Source organism: Micropterus salmoides, unplaced genomic scaffold (assembly GCF_014851395.1).
Source record: "Micropterus salmoides isolate LMB-PRFRI ecotype aquatic unplaced genomic scaffold, ASM1485139v1 Ms_hic_scaffold_20, whole genome shotgun sequence".
In the NCBI taxonomy this organism is placed as follows: Eukaryota; Metazoa; Chordata; class Actinopteri; order Centrarchiformes; family Centrarchidae; genus Micropterus; species Micropterus salmoides.
The window spans coordinates 6,457,976-6,472,287 of NW_024041151.1; the positions used below are offsets into that span (position 1 = coordinate 6,457,976).

At 40.4% G+C, this 14,312-nt stretch overlaps 1 protein-coding gene across 1 annotated transcript in view; it reads right to left on the reverse strand.

Moving 5' to 3' along the window:
* The window catches only part of zswim6 (zinc finger, SWIM-type containing 6), a 49,983-nt gene that overhangs the window by 15,402 nt on the left and 20,269 nt on the right, over positions 1-14,312 (reverse strand). The window contains exons 2-5 of the mRNA XM_038734037.1: positions 7,027-7,383; positions 4,375-4,523; positions 4,141-4,291; positions 1,189-1,368 (exon numbers count right to left, since the gene is read on the reverse strand). Of these exons, the coding sequence (XP_038589965.1) occupies positions 1,189-1,368; positions 4,141-4,291; positions 4,375-4,523; positions 7,027-7,383 (837 nt within the window). The remainder of the gene's footprint in view (positions 1-1,188; positions 1,369-4,140; positions 4,292-4,374; positions 4,524-7,026; positions 7,384-14,312) is intronic.

The window sequence follows — 14,312 nt, forward strand, 5'->3', positions numbered from 1 at the left end:
TACTTTCAACACAAAGCCTATTTCTCTCCAGTATTGTTCACAATCAGTCAAAATCTGTGTTAGTGAGCACTTCTCCTTTGCATAGATAATCCATCCACCTCACAGGTGTGGCTTATCAAGATGCTGGTCAGACACGTGTGCCTTAGGCTGGCCACAATAAAAGGCCACTCTAAAATTTGCAGTTCCAGCAAAATGGATGTCGCAAGTTACGAGGGAGCGTGCAATTGGCATGCTGACTGCAGGAATGTCCTCCAGAGCTTTTACCCGTGAACTGAATGTTCATTTCTCTATCATAAGCCGTCTCTAAAGGCGTTCCAGAGAATTTGGCAGTACATCCAACCGGCCTCACAACTGCAGACCACGCGTAACCACACCAGTCCAGGACCTCCACATCCAGCATATAACTTGCCTAAGAATCGTCATGTTTTTAAGTTTTCTTCAGTTTCAGTTATGCGGTGATAGTGATACATCTATGGCTACGCTGCAATCGGCATACTTTTAAGAAGGTGCCAATTTGCAAATATAGGCAAGAAAATGGGGCTCAGGTTGTAGAACACAGCAATCACTGACTCATGACAACACAATTCTTCCTGTTTACATCCCCCAAAATATGGGAACTGTAGTTCTAAAAATAGTAAACATAATACAAAGAATAATAATAAGAGCGACAAAATACAATTATATGAACTTGTTTCACTATCATTATTTGTCTGGCTCAGAATGGCACTCTCTTCTGGGGGGGGGCAGTTGTCTTGATTCGAACCACGGTCGTTGCAGGATTAAAAAAACGTCGATAACGCGACAAATACAAGGCCATTACGGACAAAACTGCAGCAGTAATACCAGCGCCTGTCTTTTCATTCGAAACGGTTTTATTACCTCCTGACGTGTGTATTTTCTCTGATTTAGTGGAAAAGGCTGCAGGACATCAACTGTGTTATTAGGCTTATTCTATTAGCCACACTAAAAAGGTAATAAGGCTTGCAAGTACAGAGATTGAAGGAAGGAGACTTGATTAAAAGAGAGGGGGGAGGGTGCAGAAAGAAGACTTAACAGTGTTAATACAGGAGGAGGAGGAGATGCTGCAGGAGAGAAAGAAGAGCTCAGATGAGAAAAGACATACAGGAAAGATTTGGAAATAAAAAGGAAGTGAGGCGACGTCTCGCCTACAGCCAGGTGTCATCTCACCTGGAGCGCCAGGAGCGCCCTGGGGCAGAGCGTTGGTCAGATTGGTCAGCTCGCTGCCATGGTTACCGTCCTCCAAGGGGCAGACGTCCACGCTGTTCCACCTGCGAAGCTGTCGAAGCCAGAAACCCTTCTGCTCGGGCTTATAGTGGGGATTCAGCACGATGCACATCCACAGGGCCCCTGCACAGACACACACACATAGAGTTAAAACACTCACACGAAGAGCTGACAATTAACGTTCCTGTTGATTCACTAGGTAATTAAAATCAACTGATCGTTGCAGATCTATGAATTTGTGACACAGGCAAGCCCCGTAACTTGCGGAAATTAAAAAATCTACAACTTCCTGCAATGCTCTTTAGGTTTCTTGATCATTCACATGAAAGACAAGAAGGAAAACAATCACTATTTTTTTTGTAACTTATTAAAAAGATAACCAAAAGTAGTTTAATGATTTACTGCTCGTGCTAAAGTTTAATAAAAGTGTTATTTATTATTATGTAACTAGTCCGATTACTAGTGATATCAGTCTCAACAATAGTCTCAAAACAGCTTTGGAAAGGTGGTTAAACAAGTTAAAAATACCTGCCTAAACCCAAACAAAAGGGTATTTTTATTTAGATATGATATGTATTATATTATATTTATAAAGAAGTATGTTTGCAACTGACAATTCATTACAGGTTAATTTGCAGATTATTTATCTTTGTAAGAAATGATGAAAAATTATTATTTCAGAAATCATCTTCAGATGTCTCATTTTGTCTGACCAACATTAAAAAACCCAAAGATATTCCGTTTAAAATGATATGATACAAAGAAAAGCAGCAAACCCTCACTGCAAACAGAGAATACTTGGTAGTTTTTGCATAAAAATCTACTAAAACGATGAACAGAATATTATAATAGTTGCCGATTAATCAATTGAAATGTTCAAAAGTGAGCTGAGATTATTGTTAATCTCTAAAAACATGAAGACACTGGATACAGATTAGAAAAGGAAAACACATACGGAGAATGAAGGAGGGAACAATGAATATGGTGAGGGATAAATAAAGGATGACAGATGACAAAATGGAACAGGAGAAGAAAAGAAAGGAAGTGAAGTGAAGAAAAAAAAGGGAGGAGAGGTGAGAGGAGGGAAAGGGGGAAGTGAATGCAGGAGGAAGGGCTGGGGGGAGGGGACGGGAGGAGAGAGGCTTTATCCTCCTCCTCTTTGTTAGGGCTGCTTCAAGGACAACAGCAAGGGGGGAAACAGAGCGCTGAGAAGAGTGACGAAATGCAGAGCAAGAATCCACAACAGCAGGGGAGAAGAAAGCAAAAACACGAAGAGGAGAAGGTAGGAAAGAAGAGAACTGACATCACAGTTTGATTATAAACGAAGCCTGACATATTTTCTAGTTATTTTAATCACAAGCACATGAAAAAAAGTCATTTCTTCAGCTGCCGAGCGGCTGTTCAATCTCGTACCTGCAGGAAAGGTGCTTCTGCACAGGAACGATCATATATGCTAACATGCAGATGTTTTGCGGGTGGTATTAATAAATTAAAATTAATAAAATACAAATAAATAGAGTACAATAAAGTACGAAAATAGTGAGAATGACCCGTGACAAGAGGACATCACTGTCTGACACCACCTTTAGAAATTAAAAGGAGAAGGAGAAAAATGATTGAATTGCCAATATTTGTTGAAATATTATCCCTTAAAACCACAAATGTCAACCTTATAGCATTTGGATTCATCCTCTGGGAACCACGCAAACGTTGACCTGCTGGTGGCACTAGATAAAAAGTGACTGTTTAATAAAAGTCAGCGGGATTCATCCTCTGGCGATCATACACTCATAGCTGTCAACATTGGGATTTGAAAATAAGAGACCCCACCCCGCACGGGCTATCTCACCACCCACACAACGTTTACATTTAGACAAGGGTATACACACAGTGAATTCTAGGCAATCAATTGTTTTTAAACATCCCTGCATTATATAAATTAAAACACAAAAGGGCACATTACTCAGCACTTACACGTTCACTAATATTACTTGAACAAGGTTACATCACTCACACATGTATGCTTCAATTGTGACTGTGAGAGAGGTTACGAAAATGGATGGGAGAGGTGAGTGAGAGAAATTCCTCCCATTTGGTGAGATACTTTCACAAATTTTTGCCTTTTTGGCCATAAATCTTCACTCTGCCCATCACTTGATGTTGCAGCTAATGTTTTACATACTGCCACCTGCTTTACCGGAGGCCAAGGTAGAAAACACATCAAATACGCCTGGCGGGGTTTTTAGAAAGGTTTAAAAATACGGGAGAAATATGGGAAATATTTAGACGGGAAAGAATGGTAAAATACAGGGTTGACTGGTATGTAAATTTCATGGCAATACATCCAGGAACAGCTGTGATATTTCAGTTTGTGTTGAAGCGCCGAGACGTTAAAGCTTGATATTATCAAAACAAAGTGAAGCAAAAAGGTCTCAATTAAATCCACGTGCTGAATAATAATTATAAGATAATTATCAGTGGAGGGGGGGGGAGTGAGAAAACAGCAGGCTGTGGATTAATATTTTACCCCTGAAATGAAGAATGTTTTTGTACATCTTCCCCTTTCTTCTCAGGGAAGACAGATTAATTAAACCTTTACTGCTGCTATAGACAAAACTCTCCCCTTCTTTGATACATGCAGTAAAAATGTGAATATATTTTGCCTTGATTACATTTATGATCTACTCTTCCTGAGTTAAAACACATTTCTAAAGCTTTTTTATGCTTAAACTGCAGTTGTTGAATGAATCTACCAGGTCAGTGTTTACAACTATCCATAATTTAGAAGGACACGTTTTCAGTTCTTTTAAAAGATTTACAGTTAAGGTATTTCTGTTAAAGTACACAACAGTGATGCAGATGTGTATGCAGCTGTGAAATATGTTCACACAGTACCTAGTTCGTCCCACAGCTGCCGGTACTTGTCAGTCATGGTGGTGCCCTGTTGCCTCCACAGCGCCAGTCTGGGGTCACCCATGAACTGCTCTGTGATCAGCGTTAACATGCGAGCTCCGTTGGAGTCCCTCATTTTCAGCATCTCTCTCACCTGCAGAGACGGGGGGGGGCATGGTGGGTAAACGCTGCCGTACACGCGCGATACGAAGTTTTTGTTAGAAATTATCCTGTTACCTTGCCGAACAGTAAGTTGAGCTGCTTTCCCGAGCCGTGGTACCCGCCCTGGGAGAGAAAGAGCTTGACCTGTTCCTGAACTTGCTCCTCGTCCAGATGCCAGCAGTTCTCATCGTCCACGCTGGCGCCCGCCGTCGGATCCGGGGCTCCTGCGCCAAACAAAGTAAATGAGTCAGCAAAACCATTACAAGAGACAAAATGAAGCTGATTTTGATTTATTAGTTTTACTAGATTCAGAGGTTTGAAGAAGTACTGAAGTAAAAGTAGCAACGTTGTAGAAGTAGTAAAACTATTATGCAGAATAATGTATATTATTATACCTTTGGGTTATAATTAGTGGTGCATTCATGTGTACATGACCTTAATGTTGCAGCTGGTAAAGTGGAGCTGATTTTAATCACTTTATTTTCTGCAGGATTGCTTTTGAATTTCACCTTTCGGAATCAATAAAGTCTTATCTTAACGTGTATTTGTTGACTATTTTTTGTATTGTTTAACTTTAATCTGCAAAGTAACTAAAAATGTAATTTATCAATTAAATGTAGTGGAGTAAAAAGTACAATATTTGCCCCTGAGATGTAGCGTAATGGAAGTACAAAGTAGCAGAACATGCAGATACTACATCAAAATACTAATTAGTACAGTACTCTACTAAATGACTAAATGAAGTGACTGTCCACTACATGTAAACTGCGATCAAACAAATGCATCAGCATAAAGTTCACCTTTTGCATTAATGCATTGCTGGTTAAACTGATACCACAAACTCCGCAACAATAACCAGCCTACATGAAGTGAAGAACACAGCCAACATTTTCAACACGAGTTACCAGGGAGGATTAAATCCACGAGACACAGCGAACATGAAAACACTACAGAGAAAACAGAAAAACTACAGTCTAATCCAAGATACAACCACCAACCAAGAACCTGCAAAGCAAATATTCCTCTGACAGACCTACTAATATATATATATGACTGTACACAGTCATTAAACTAGTGTACACAATTAGATTTAAAATCATTTATGTTTTGCAGTAAAACTGTGTACATGTAAACAAAGTGGAATGAGGAATATTGCATGTAGCGCAAAGTAGCACATGTTTTACTACAATACGCATCCCAAAATATTACCATTTACTACACAATCAACCTTAAAGTATTCAAAAGTAACTGGGTGTGCTATAAAACACAACATATTATGCCACAGTATACAAAAATACAACATACTACAACATGTACCACAGAGAATTATGATGGACATTATTCACTATTTTCTAGCATTTTGTAAACAATTAGTCGAGAAAACAATCGGCAGATTAATCAATAATGTAAATAACGTTGTGTTGAGGGCCTAATGTACTGTACCCGGAGCCACAAAGTACAACAAAAAACATAAATTACCAGAAAATACCTGCAAGAACCACTAACCTTGTATTCCAAAAAAAAAAAACACCTAAAAATGTCACAAGTAAATTAATATATAGCCTACCAACTGGTACTACAGTAGTAGTAGTACAGTACAAGGTAAACCAACATACCACAAAGTCAACAACTTACACGTGATGTGTACCGCCTACATCCTTCAGATGATAAGCTCTGCAGTGCACAGAACATGGCTCGCACATAAACCTCTGACTGTATATTCACACTCAGTGGCCACTTTATTAGGAAATCAGGACGGCTGAGTCAGTGAACTCTTTTAAACGTACTTTTATAGAAAAGCCTTTCCTGATTTTGATTTTAATTATTTATTTTTCTTTTAACTGTATTTTAATTTCATAACTTTCTCTTGCTTTGCCATACATCTTATTTTGTTTTTTCTTGTGTTTTATTTTCTTTGCTCTTGAGAAAGCACTTGTTTTGAAAAGTGCTCTATAAATAAAATCATTATTATTATTATTATTATCATCATTAGGTACACCTGTACACGCTACTGCAATTCACAGCTCAGCCATAAATTCTATGTTTAAAACATTTATATTGCTCTTTTTTTGTTTACATAATTAGAAAATGTAAATCAAATTATATGTTTATTATTGTGGACAGAGTTAAAAGTGGTGTTGTCCTCCCTAATTAGATACACGAGCAGGTCTAAATATTGGAAACACCTCTGAATATAGCGCAGTGCAGTACAACACCAACAGTATGACCTCGACGCTAAAACACATAATTTAAATAACACAACAACATCACAGGCATCATAAAAGTAGACTTAACGGTTGTACTGGATTGTAAACAGAGCTGCTTACAGACACAGATAAAAATTATTCTTTGAGTAATTTAGTCTTTCAGGATATAATGTTCTACACACTGTGGTACTTCATGTTTCTGTAATGCCCAAAAGAGCAAATCTCCTCTCAAACTTTTCCCCATGTCATGCATTCGACTCAAAACTTGACCTGATTTAAGAGTGTGTGTGTGTGTGTGTGTGTGCGTTTCCCTCCTGTTCTCCTAAACAGCTTGTTTTTCATCTCCCAGGACGGCAGCCTCCAGCGGGACCTCCACTGGTGCGAGATGGTGAAAATCTAAAACAAGTACTTGGTGTATTTGTTGGTGTCTGTACTGCATTCATGTTAACGGGGGAAGTTAACAGCCTGTTCTGCCAATGAAATTACAAATACCCACCATTATTTCAGCCCCTTAACTCACCGTGAACCTGGTTGATCTCGGAGTTCTGCGACAGTATTTCATCCGCCAGTTTCTGTGCCGTCGGCAGCACCTCTGTGTGATGCACGGTGATCAGGTACTGGACAAACTTCTGCAGCTGATCTCTGTTCATTTGGAATAGAGTCTCTGAGATGGGCAGGCGCAGTTTGACCTGCTCGGGCGTCCGTACTCTGTACAGTGAGAGCGCCACCACATGGGCGCAGTAGAAGATGTCCTTGTTGCCGCAGCTGCATGTTACGGCTGTGATTTTGCAGCGGTCGAAGCTGACGCTCACATTGCAGACGAGCTCGGGCTCCGAGGACGTGGCAGGTTCCCTTACTGTGCCGCTGAGGTGAAAACCTGCAGAAAAACAGAGAACATATTTACTGTTAATCATCAGCAGTTTGTCGTCGTTCCAGTATTCTCTCTCTTTTAGCTCTGGTTTTGGTCTCCACCATCTCCTGAGTGAAATATCTGGTAGTGAACAGTGGGTTTTTAGAGCTTTTTCTTCTAATGACACTATGAGAGTGCTGAGGGTGAATTAATAGTGATTCTTTATAGCTTTAAATGCCCCAAAACAAAAAGGGCACTTGCACATAAACCACTTTTCTATCTGTGCATCTTTTTCTGACGGATTCTGTTTCCACTCTTGAATAAACATCAAACCAGATACTTCCTAGCAATGTGTGAACTTAACCTTTAAAGCTGGGGTTAGGCAAAGTCGAGAACTAACAAGAGACCGATAGATTTTGAAAGTATCCAAAAGATCCCATCCCTCCGAAGCCACTCCCCCAAAACACAGGCGTGCAGGTAGGCAGATAGGGCAGCCAATCATTCCAGTCATTCATGCTCATCACAGTCCTGCGACGCCACAGACACTGGAATGTTTTCTTTTTTGTTTCTTTATTGATTGCTGTCGGGATGTAAAGAGAATTTCAACAAATAAAACAAAAACATTCTTCTGAAATAAACCTTTAACCTAACTTTTATCTGATCAGGAAAGTGCTGGCAGGGTGAATAAAGTCAAACAAAGGCCGGTGAGTGAAAGGGCAGGGAGGCAAATCCAAAGACCCAAATATTCTCATTTGCTTTTAATTTCCCTTCCACAACACTTCCAGCGCTTACCTTAGCCTTAATACCTCCACCCTATGGCGTACTGAGGGGATCGTTTCACCACAGAGAGACCTTCTATTGACCTCTCACAAGCTAAAACCTATAGGCCTCTATGTGTGTCTGGGGAGGGTAAACGCAGACGGGGAAGCAGATCTTAGTGTGTATGGGACCTTCTTGAAAATATTTCTCGAAGCTTAGGTATTTGAGCCTGTGACAGGAAAATTAACCCAGATGCAAATGCTTTCTGATTTGAGGAGGAGGAAATATACCACACATGACAGGGCAACAAGTGTGCTGTCATTTTCCACATTAACAAAAACCCAATGACTAATATAGATTTGAAAACACAGCAGCTGCACGTGGGAGCTACAGTAGGTTTAAATCCAGATGAGACAGAGCAGATGGACATGTTTTGGCAAAAAAAAATGACTTTGCAGCAAATACTTAATGATAAAATTCTTCTGCAGTGACAAGAAGCAGACAATGTGAGTGTGTTAAAAGTACTTATCTGACAGGGTTAGTGGGCTACCAGTGATAACAGAGGGTGTCAGATGCTTGGTCAGCTAAAAACCGATGCAAACAGTCCAATTTTATCATCTGCGTATGTACATTTAGCAAAGTGAATGTACTGTTTTAGTTTCACTGCACTTTGTTCTTTATATCTCAAACACTCCGGTGGCGGAAGAAGTACTCAGATGAAGCACAAGTAGCAATACCCAAAGTGTAGAAATACTATAAATACATTTATTTAAGTAAAATGAAAAGTATTAGCATCAAGAAATAGTTATAGTAAAGTATTCATTATGCAGAATGGCCCATTTTAGGATGATTATATTTATTCAACTATATATATATACATATGTGTGTGTGTGTGTGTGTGTGTGTGTGTGTGTGTGTGTGTGTGTGTGTTTATGATTATTGATGCATTAATGTGTTCATCACTTTAATGTTATAGCTGGTAAACTTAGAGCTAGTTTTAATGTTTTGAATCTGTCCCTGGGGATCAATAAAGTCTTAATAATATATAATAATTTATATGTTGATTATAGTTGGTATTATTAATCTGAATCTTCAAAACAATAGGTAACTAAAGTTATCAGATAAATGTATTGGAGTTAATCTGAATTATAGTGGAGTACAGTTTAAATATATAGTATAAAGTAGCAGGAAATACTCAATAAAAGTACCATAAACCTGTAAATGTACTTACTTTCCACCACAATGACAGACAGCTACTCAAAAGTTTGACAAAATCATTTTGACATTTACCACAATGTTTTTGTTTTACAAGGCGAGACACACATCCAGATGTACTTGTTGCATCACGTTGCAAACAGAGAAACTTGGCCAACTGTGAGGCTGATGAAGCTGTGATCCCAGACAGCGACAGATGACAGACAGCATTTTTAGATGGTAGTTTGAACCAAAGAAAATGGAAAATGATCCATCAAAAAAACCTTCAGTCAAGTCCTGTCTGTGGGGGAGTTTAAACCAACTGGGAACCGACATGAAAAGACACTCTTTTTAGAAACTAGTGCTAATAACCACTTATCAAATAGCTGCTGTCACATGTCACAATAATGACTGAAGTACTGTTTACTTATTAAAATCGCTAGTTTATGGGGTAAAAAAAAAAAAAGTAGTCATAATAGTGTGACACATAGCCCAAATAAAACAGCAAATTCTCATCGTTACACAAGAGATTAAACAAACGAGACAGCTTCAGAGGGCTTGGTTACCTCTGGACAGATACAGGCTAGTTGTTCACCTCAGTTTCCAGTCTTTGTGCTATGCTAGGCTAAGCTAGGCTGGCTGCTAGCTCTGGCTACATATTTATGCTCCATTTGACATGGGAAGTCGGAATTTCCAAATTCCCAATCGGAAATTTCAACTGGAACGCCCCCTTTAGTTAAGACTCAGAAAGTTCGAAGGACATCACCAACCTGACATCAAAATCCAAGATGGCTGCTCCAACATCAACAGTTTTAGTGGCATTACATTTATTAATTTAGCGAATGCTTTTATCCAAAAGCGATTTACAATTGCTACACATGTCAGAGGTCGCACGCCTCTGAAGCAACGAGGGGTTAAGTGTCTTGCTCATGGACACATTGGTGGAGGGTCACAGTGGGGGATTGAACCTGGGTCTCTCACACCAAAAGCATAGTCTTATTCATTGCGCCATCACCACCCTCCTAGTGCCATCTAGTGGTGAGGGCTGCAAATTGCAACCAACCGCTCACCCCTCCGTTTGCAAGTGCATAGGAGACTCTTCAGTATTTTACGTATCTTCTTACTTCTAATGAACCAGGCAGCTACTACTACTACTATTACTACTACTACTACTACTACTACTACCACTACTTGTTATGTATTCAACATAGTGACAAAATGCGCTCTGTAGAGCAGTTTGGGCTACTGTAGAAACATGGCAACGTCCATGCAAGAGGACCCGCGGTGTGTGTAGAGAGAAATGTCTCATTCTAAGGTAATAAAAACATAATGGTTCATTATGTAAGGTTTTATACACCACTGAAAACGTAGTTATGTTTATTATAATGCATTTCTGTCAATAGATTCTCCTAAGTATTACAGACTTAACCTTTAATGTTTCTTGGTGTCAGATTATCTACAGTGTCAACTATCAAATAAATGCAAAAACATTGAGCTAACATTGAGGCTCGCAGTAGTTGTACAGACAGATCGACACACTGTGAGTCACAGCAATCGACATTTGCAGCCGTATCTAGAGTCCTTACATGGGGTCACATATCTTTACTACGTATGATAAGAGCTGTCAAAATACTGCATGTGACCATGATAAAAACGTTTGCAGTAGCAATATACTGTAGCTATTTTTTTTCATGTTATGTAAGTGTGACTAAGAGCTCAACATGTGCACAAAATACTATCAGTGCTCTTCGCCCTGGAACATAAGCTTGGAGAATTTAAATTCCACTTTGCTCAAATGTTCTCATACATGTGACAGACACCAGATAGCTGACACATATCACCCCTGCTGGGTGGAACAACGCTGTAAACAGAGTAGGTGTTTGCCTGCATATGTGGTGGGGCTGTGTGATAAAGAGCTGAGCGAAAACAAAAGAGGCGTCAGGACTACAAAAGAATAATGAAACCTGTATGACTGATACAGAAAAGGAGTGCCATTTATTGTGCTGGGAACCATACTAATACTTTGTTTAGTAAGAAAAAAAAACTGATTATCTGAACTGTTTTTCTTCAGTTTTTTATATATGTATTACCGGAAAATGCGTATTTCATGAAACAGCCGTGTCTTATAGTCCCATGTGGGATGGACCAGATGTTTTACACGACACAGAAACAAAAAAATAAACTAAACTGCACAGAAATAGAGGAAGTTCTTACTGCTGCGTTCCCTGCTGAGCAGACGCACACACACACACACGATCACACTTTACACAAACACGTCCACATCCTGTCTTTTAAAATACAAAACACACACAGATTGGTGCTCTCCGTTACGCAGCCCTGCCCCAGACATGCCTGGCCCACAGCTGAACTGCTGACGTAACAGAAAGAGAGAGCGACTCGAGGAGGAGGAGGAGACCGCTGGAAAAATCGGTATGCCCTCAGCTGAGTGTGTGTGCACATGCAGGAGTGTATGCTTGGCGGCGAGCCAAAGCCCTGAGCTCAGCATTCTGTAATGCACTTCCTCTCCCCGTGTCTGTGCTTCACAGCTTGCATAATACAGCTCTGTACACCGCATAGCAACCAAACTTAACTCTTTCGCCACCAACGCAGCATATCGGGGTTTCTGCAAGTCATATTCAGGAGTTTTTAGGGCCTTTTTACATACACAGGACGCATTTTCATTCCTGTTTAACGCTCCTACCGGCCAAAGTGTTAAAGTATGATGAACAACTAATGGAGATGGGATGGTGTCCCATTTCTGAAGCACGTCCAAGCATTTCTGTTTAACATTTTGGGAAATATTTGCTATTTACTTGGCATGAGTTAGATGAAAAGACACCACTGAGGCCCCATCCACACTAATGCGTTTTTGAATTAAAACGGAGACCTTTTGCTACGTTTGCACCTCCCGCTCAGACCAAAACGCCGAAAAAGAAGACGTAAAACACACAAGTTTGAAAACGGGCAAAAACGGAGGACTTTAGAAACGATGACGCAGATGGTCACGCTCAGCTCTCTTATTCAGTCATGCAAAGCAGAAACACAATGCTACTGACAGAGTTTTGAGTTGGTATTTTTATTAAAATATTCTATACCGTGCAAATAACACTCAGGCCTATCTGCGTACACTACTACTAGGCTACGCCGTTTACTTTGCAACGACTCCCTGTCTGTTCTGCCACCACAGTCCCGTGTTACATTCAGTAACAGTCCCAGCTTGTTATTGGTGCATGCAAAAACAATCTGGTCTGATTCTTCATCTGTATTTCTTTCGTATATTCTTTCGCCAAATGTTCTGTAACTACGGAATAGACCATCTGCTTCTTGTTTACACCGGCTCATGCATGCCAAGTGTACCTGAACGGCCAATAGATGCATTTTCAGTCGTTTTAGTATAGACGGAGATCAACTCTGATACGCAGCTAAAACGCTGGTGTGGACGGAGATCGTATTCGTTTTAATTCTCCGTTTGTAAACTGAAACAGAGTAGTGTGGATGGGGCCTGAGACACCACTCTCAAGGGTTAACCAGGAGATGGCTGGCTTAGCTTAGCATAAAGACTTGTAACAGGGGGAAAACAGCAAGCCTGGAAGGAAATCACTGCATCTGGCCAAGAAATAATCTGACACATAACCCCCAATAAAGCCATAACTGGTCGTCTTTATTCGTCCTTTTTGTACAGATTAAAGAAAAAAAATTACTGAAGTTTTAGAGGAACCAGAAGGTAGATTTTGTTCCTTTAGTTGTTTCCTTGTTTCAAGTCCTTGTGCTAAGCTAAGCTAAACGGCCGTACAGACACAATCTTTTCATCAAACTCAAAATGGAGTATTTCCAGGACCGAGTTGAGTGACAGAACATGGATGGATTGATGGATTAAACAATAGAAAATGATAACAGATACGTTTATGCAATGAGTTTTTAGAGCTACTGTAGCTCCAGTATTTGCTGCAGGTCTGTTGGTGCAGACTGAAACTCCACAAAAAAGGATTAAACAGCCTCCTGCAGCACAATCTGCTGTCATAACAACCCCACTTTTAGTTAACATCATATAACATCTCCCCGTAGGCTGCAATCGGATATGAAAACATTGCTATTTATGGTAGGCAAGAGAAAATATTTAAGATATTTATAAATTATTTAAGAGTTTTTTTAATACCTTCCAAGAAAAGTCCGTCTTAAGACCTTTTTGACAAAGCTGCATTCAATGCTTGTTCAGACTGTCAAAGACTCGCAGAAACCCTGAATACACTCGCCTGGAAACCGAGATTTAACACTTCACTCCCAATTAAGCCTGAGGTAAGAGAGACTTAAGCCTACAGAGCAGTCTCTGTAGGATTCAGAGAGGATGTCTCAGTGAGGAGGGGAAAAACAAGGCCAGGACGTTAGCCTGTGAAAGAGCAGTGGCTCAGCTCCCAGCAGAGTTCAGCCTGAGGAGACCATCATGCTGGAGGCTGTGTACAACGTCGCCCACTGAAACTGTGGCTGCAGGGGGTCACTCTCAGCTGTGTGGCCAAAGCCTTCATTTAACACGACCCCCCTTCCGCCCACCCTGCTACACACATCCCAGTCAACCAACCATTCAGTCAGCTCGGCCTCCAAAGCTAACCAGTCAGGCGTAAGTGAGAGCTTCTCAGCAAAGGTGTGTGTGTGAGTGAGTGAGTGTACTTCTGGTGACAATGGGGAACCTAATCTCTCACCCGTGGTGATGCAGAGGCACCTCTGGGGCTGTAGGAAGGAGAAGTAAACAACCAATCAATACTCACAGTGCACTGATTACCAGCTCTCCTTAAAGACTAGTTTCAGATCAGCGTCCCGTTACACTTTAACATTTGAAGAGAACATTTAGTGGATCATCGATCAAATTATGTAAAAAACTCAATAAGGAGGTTAGCCAGGTAGCCAACTGATCGTTTGCCAACCATTAGCCCTGTTCAGGACTAGCACATTAAACTGTGTGGAAGCTAGTCCTGGATGCTAATATATCAGGCTAACGTTAGCGGCTC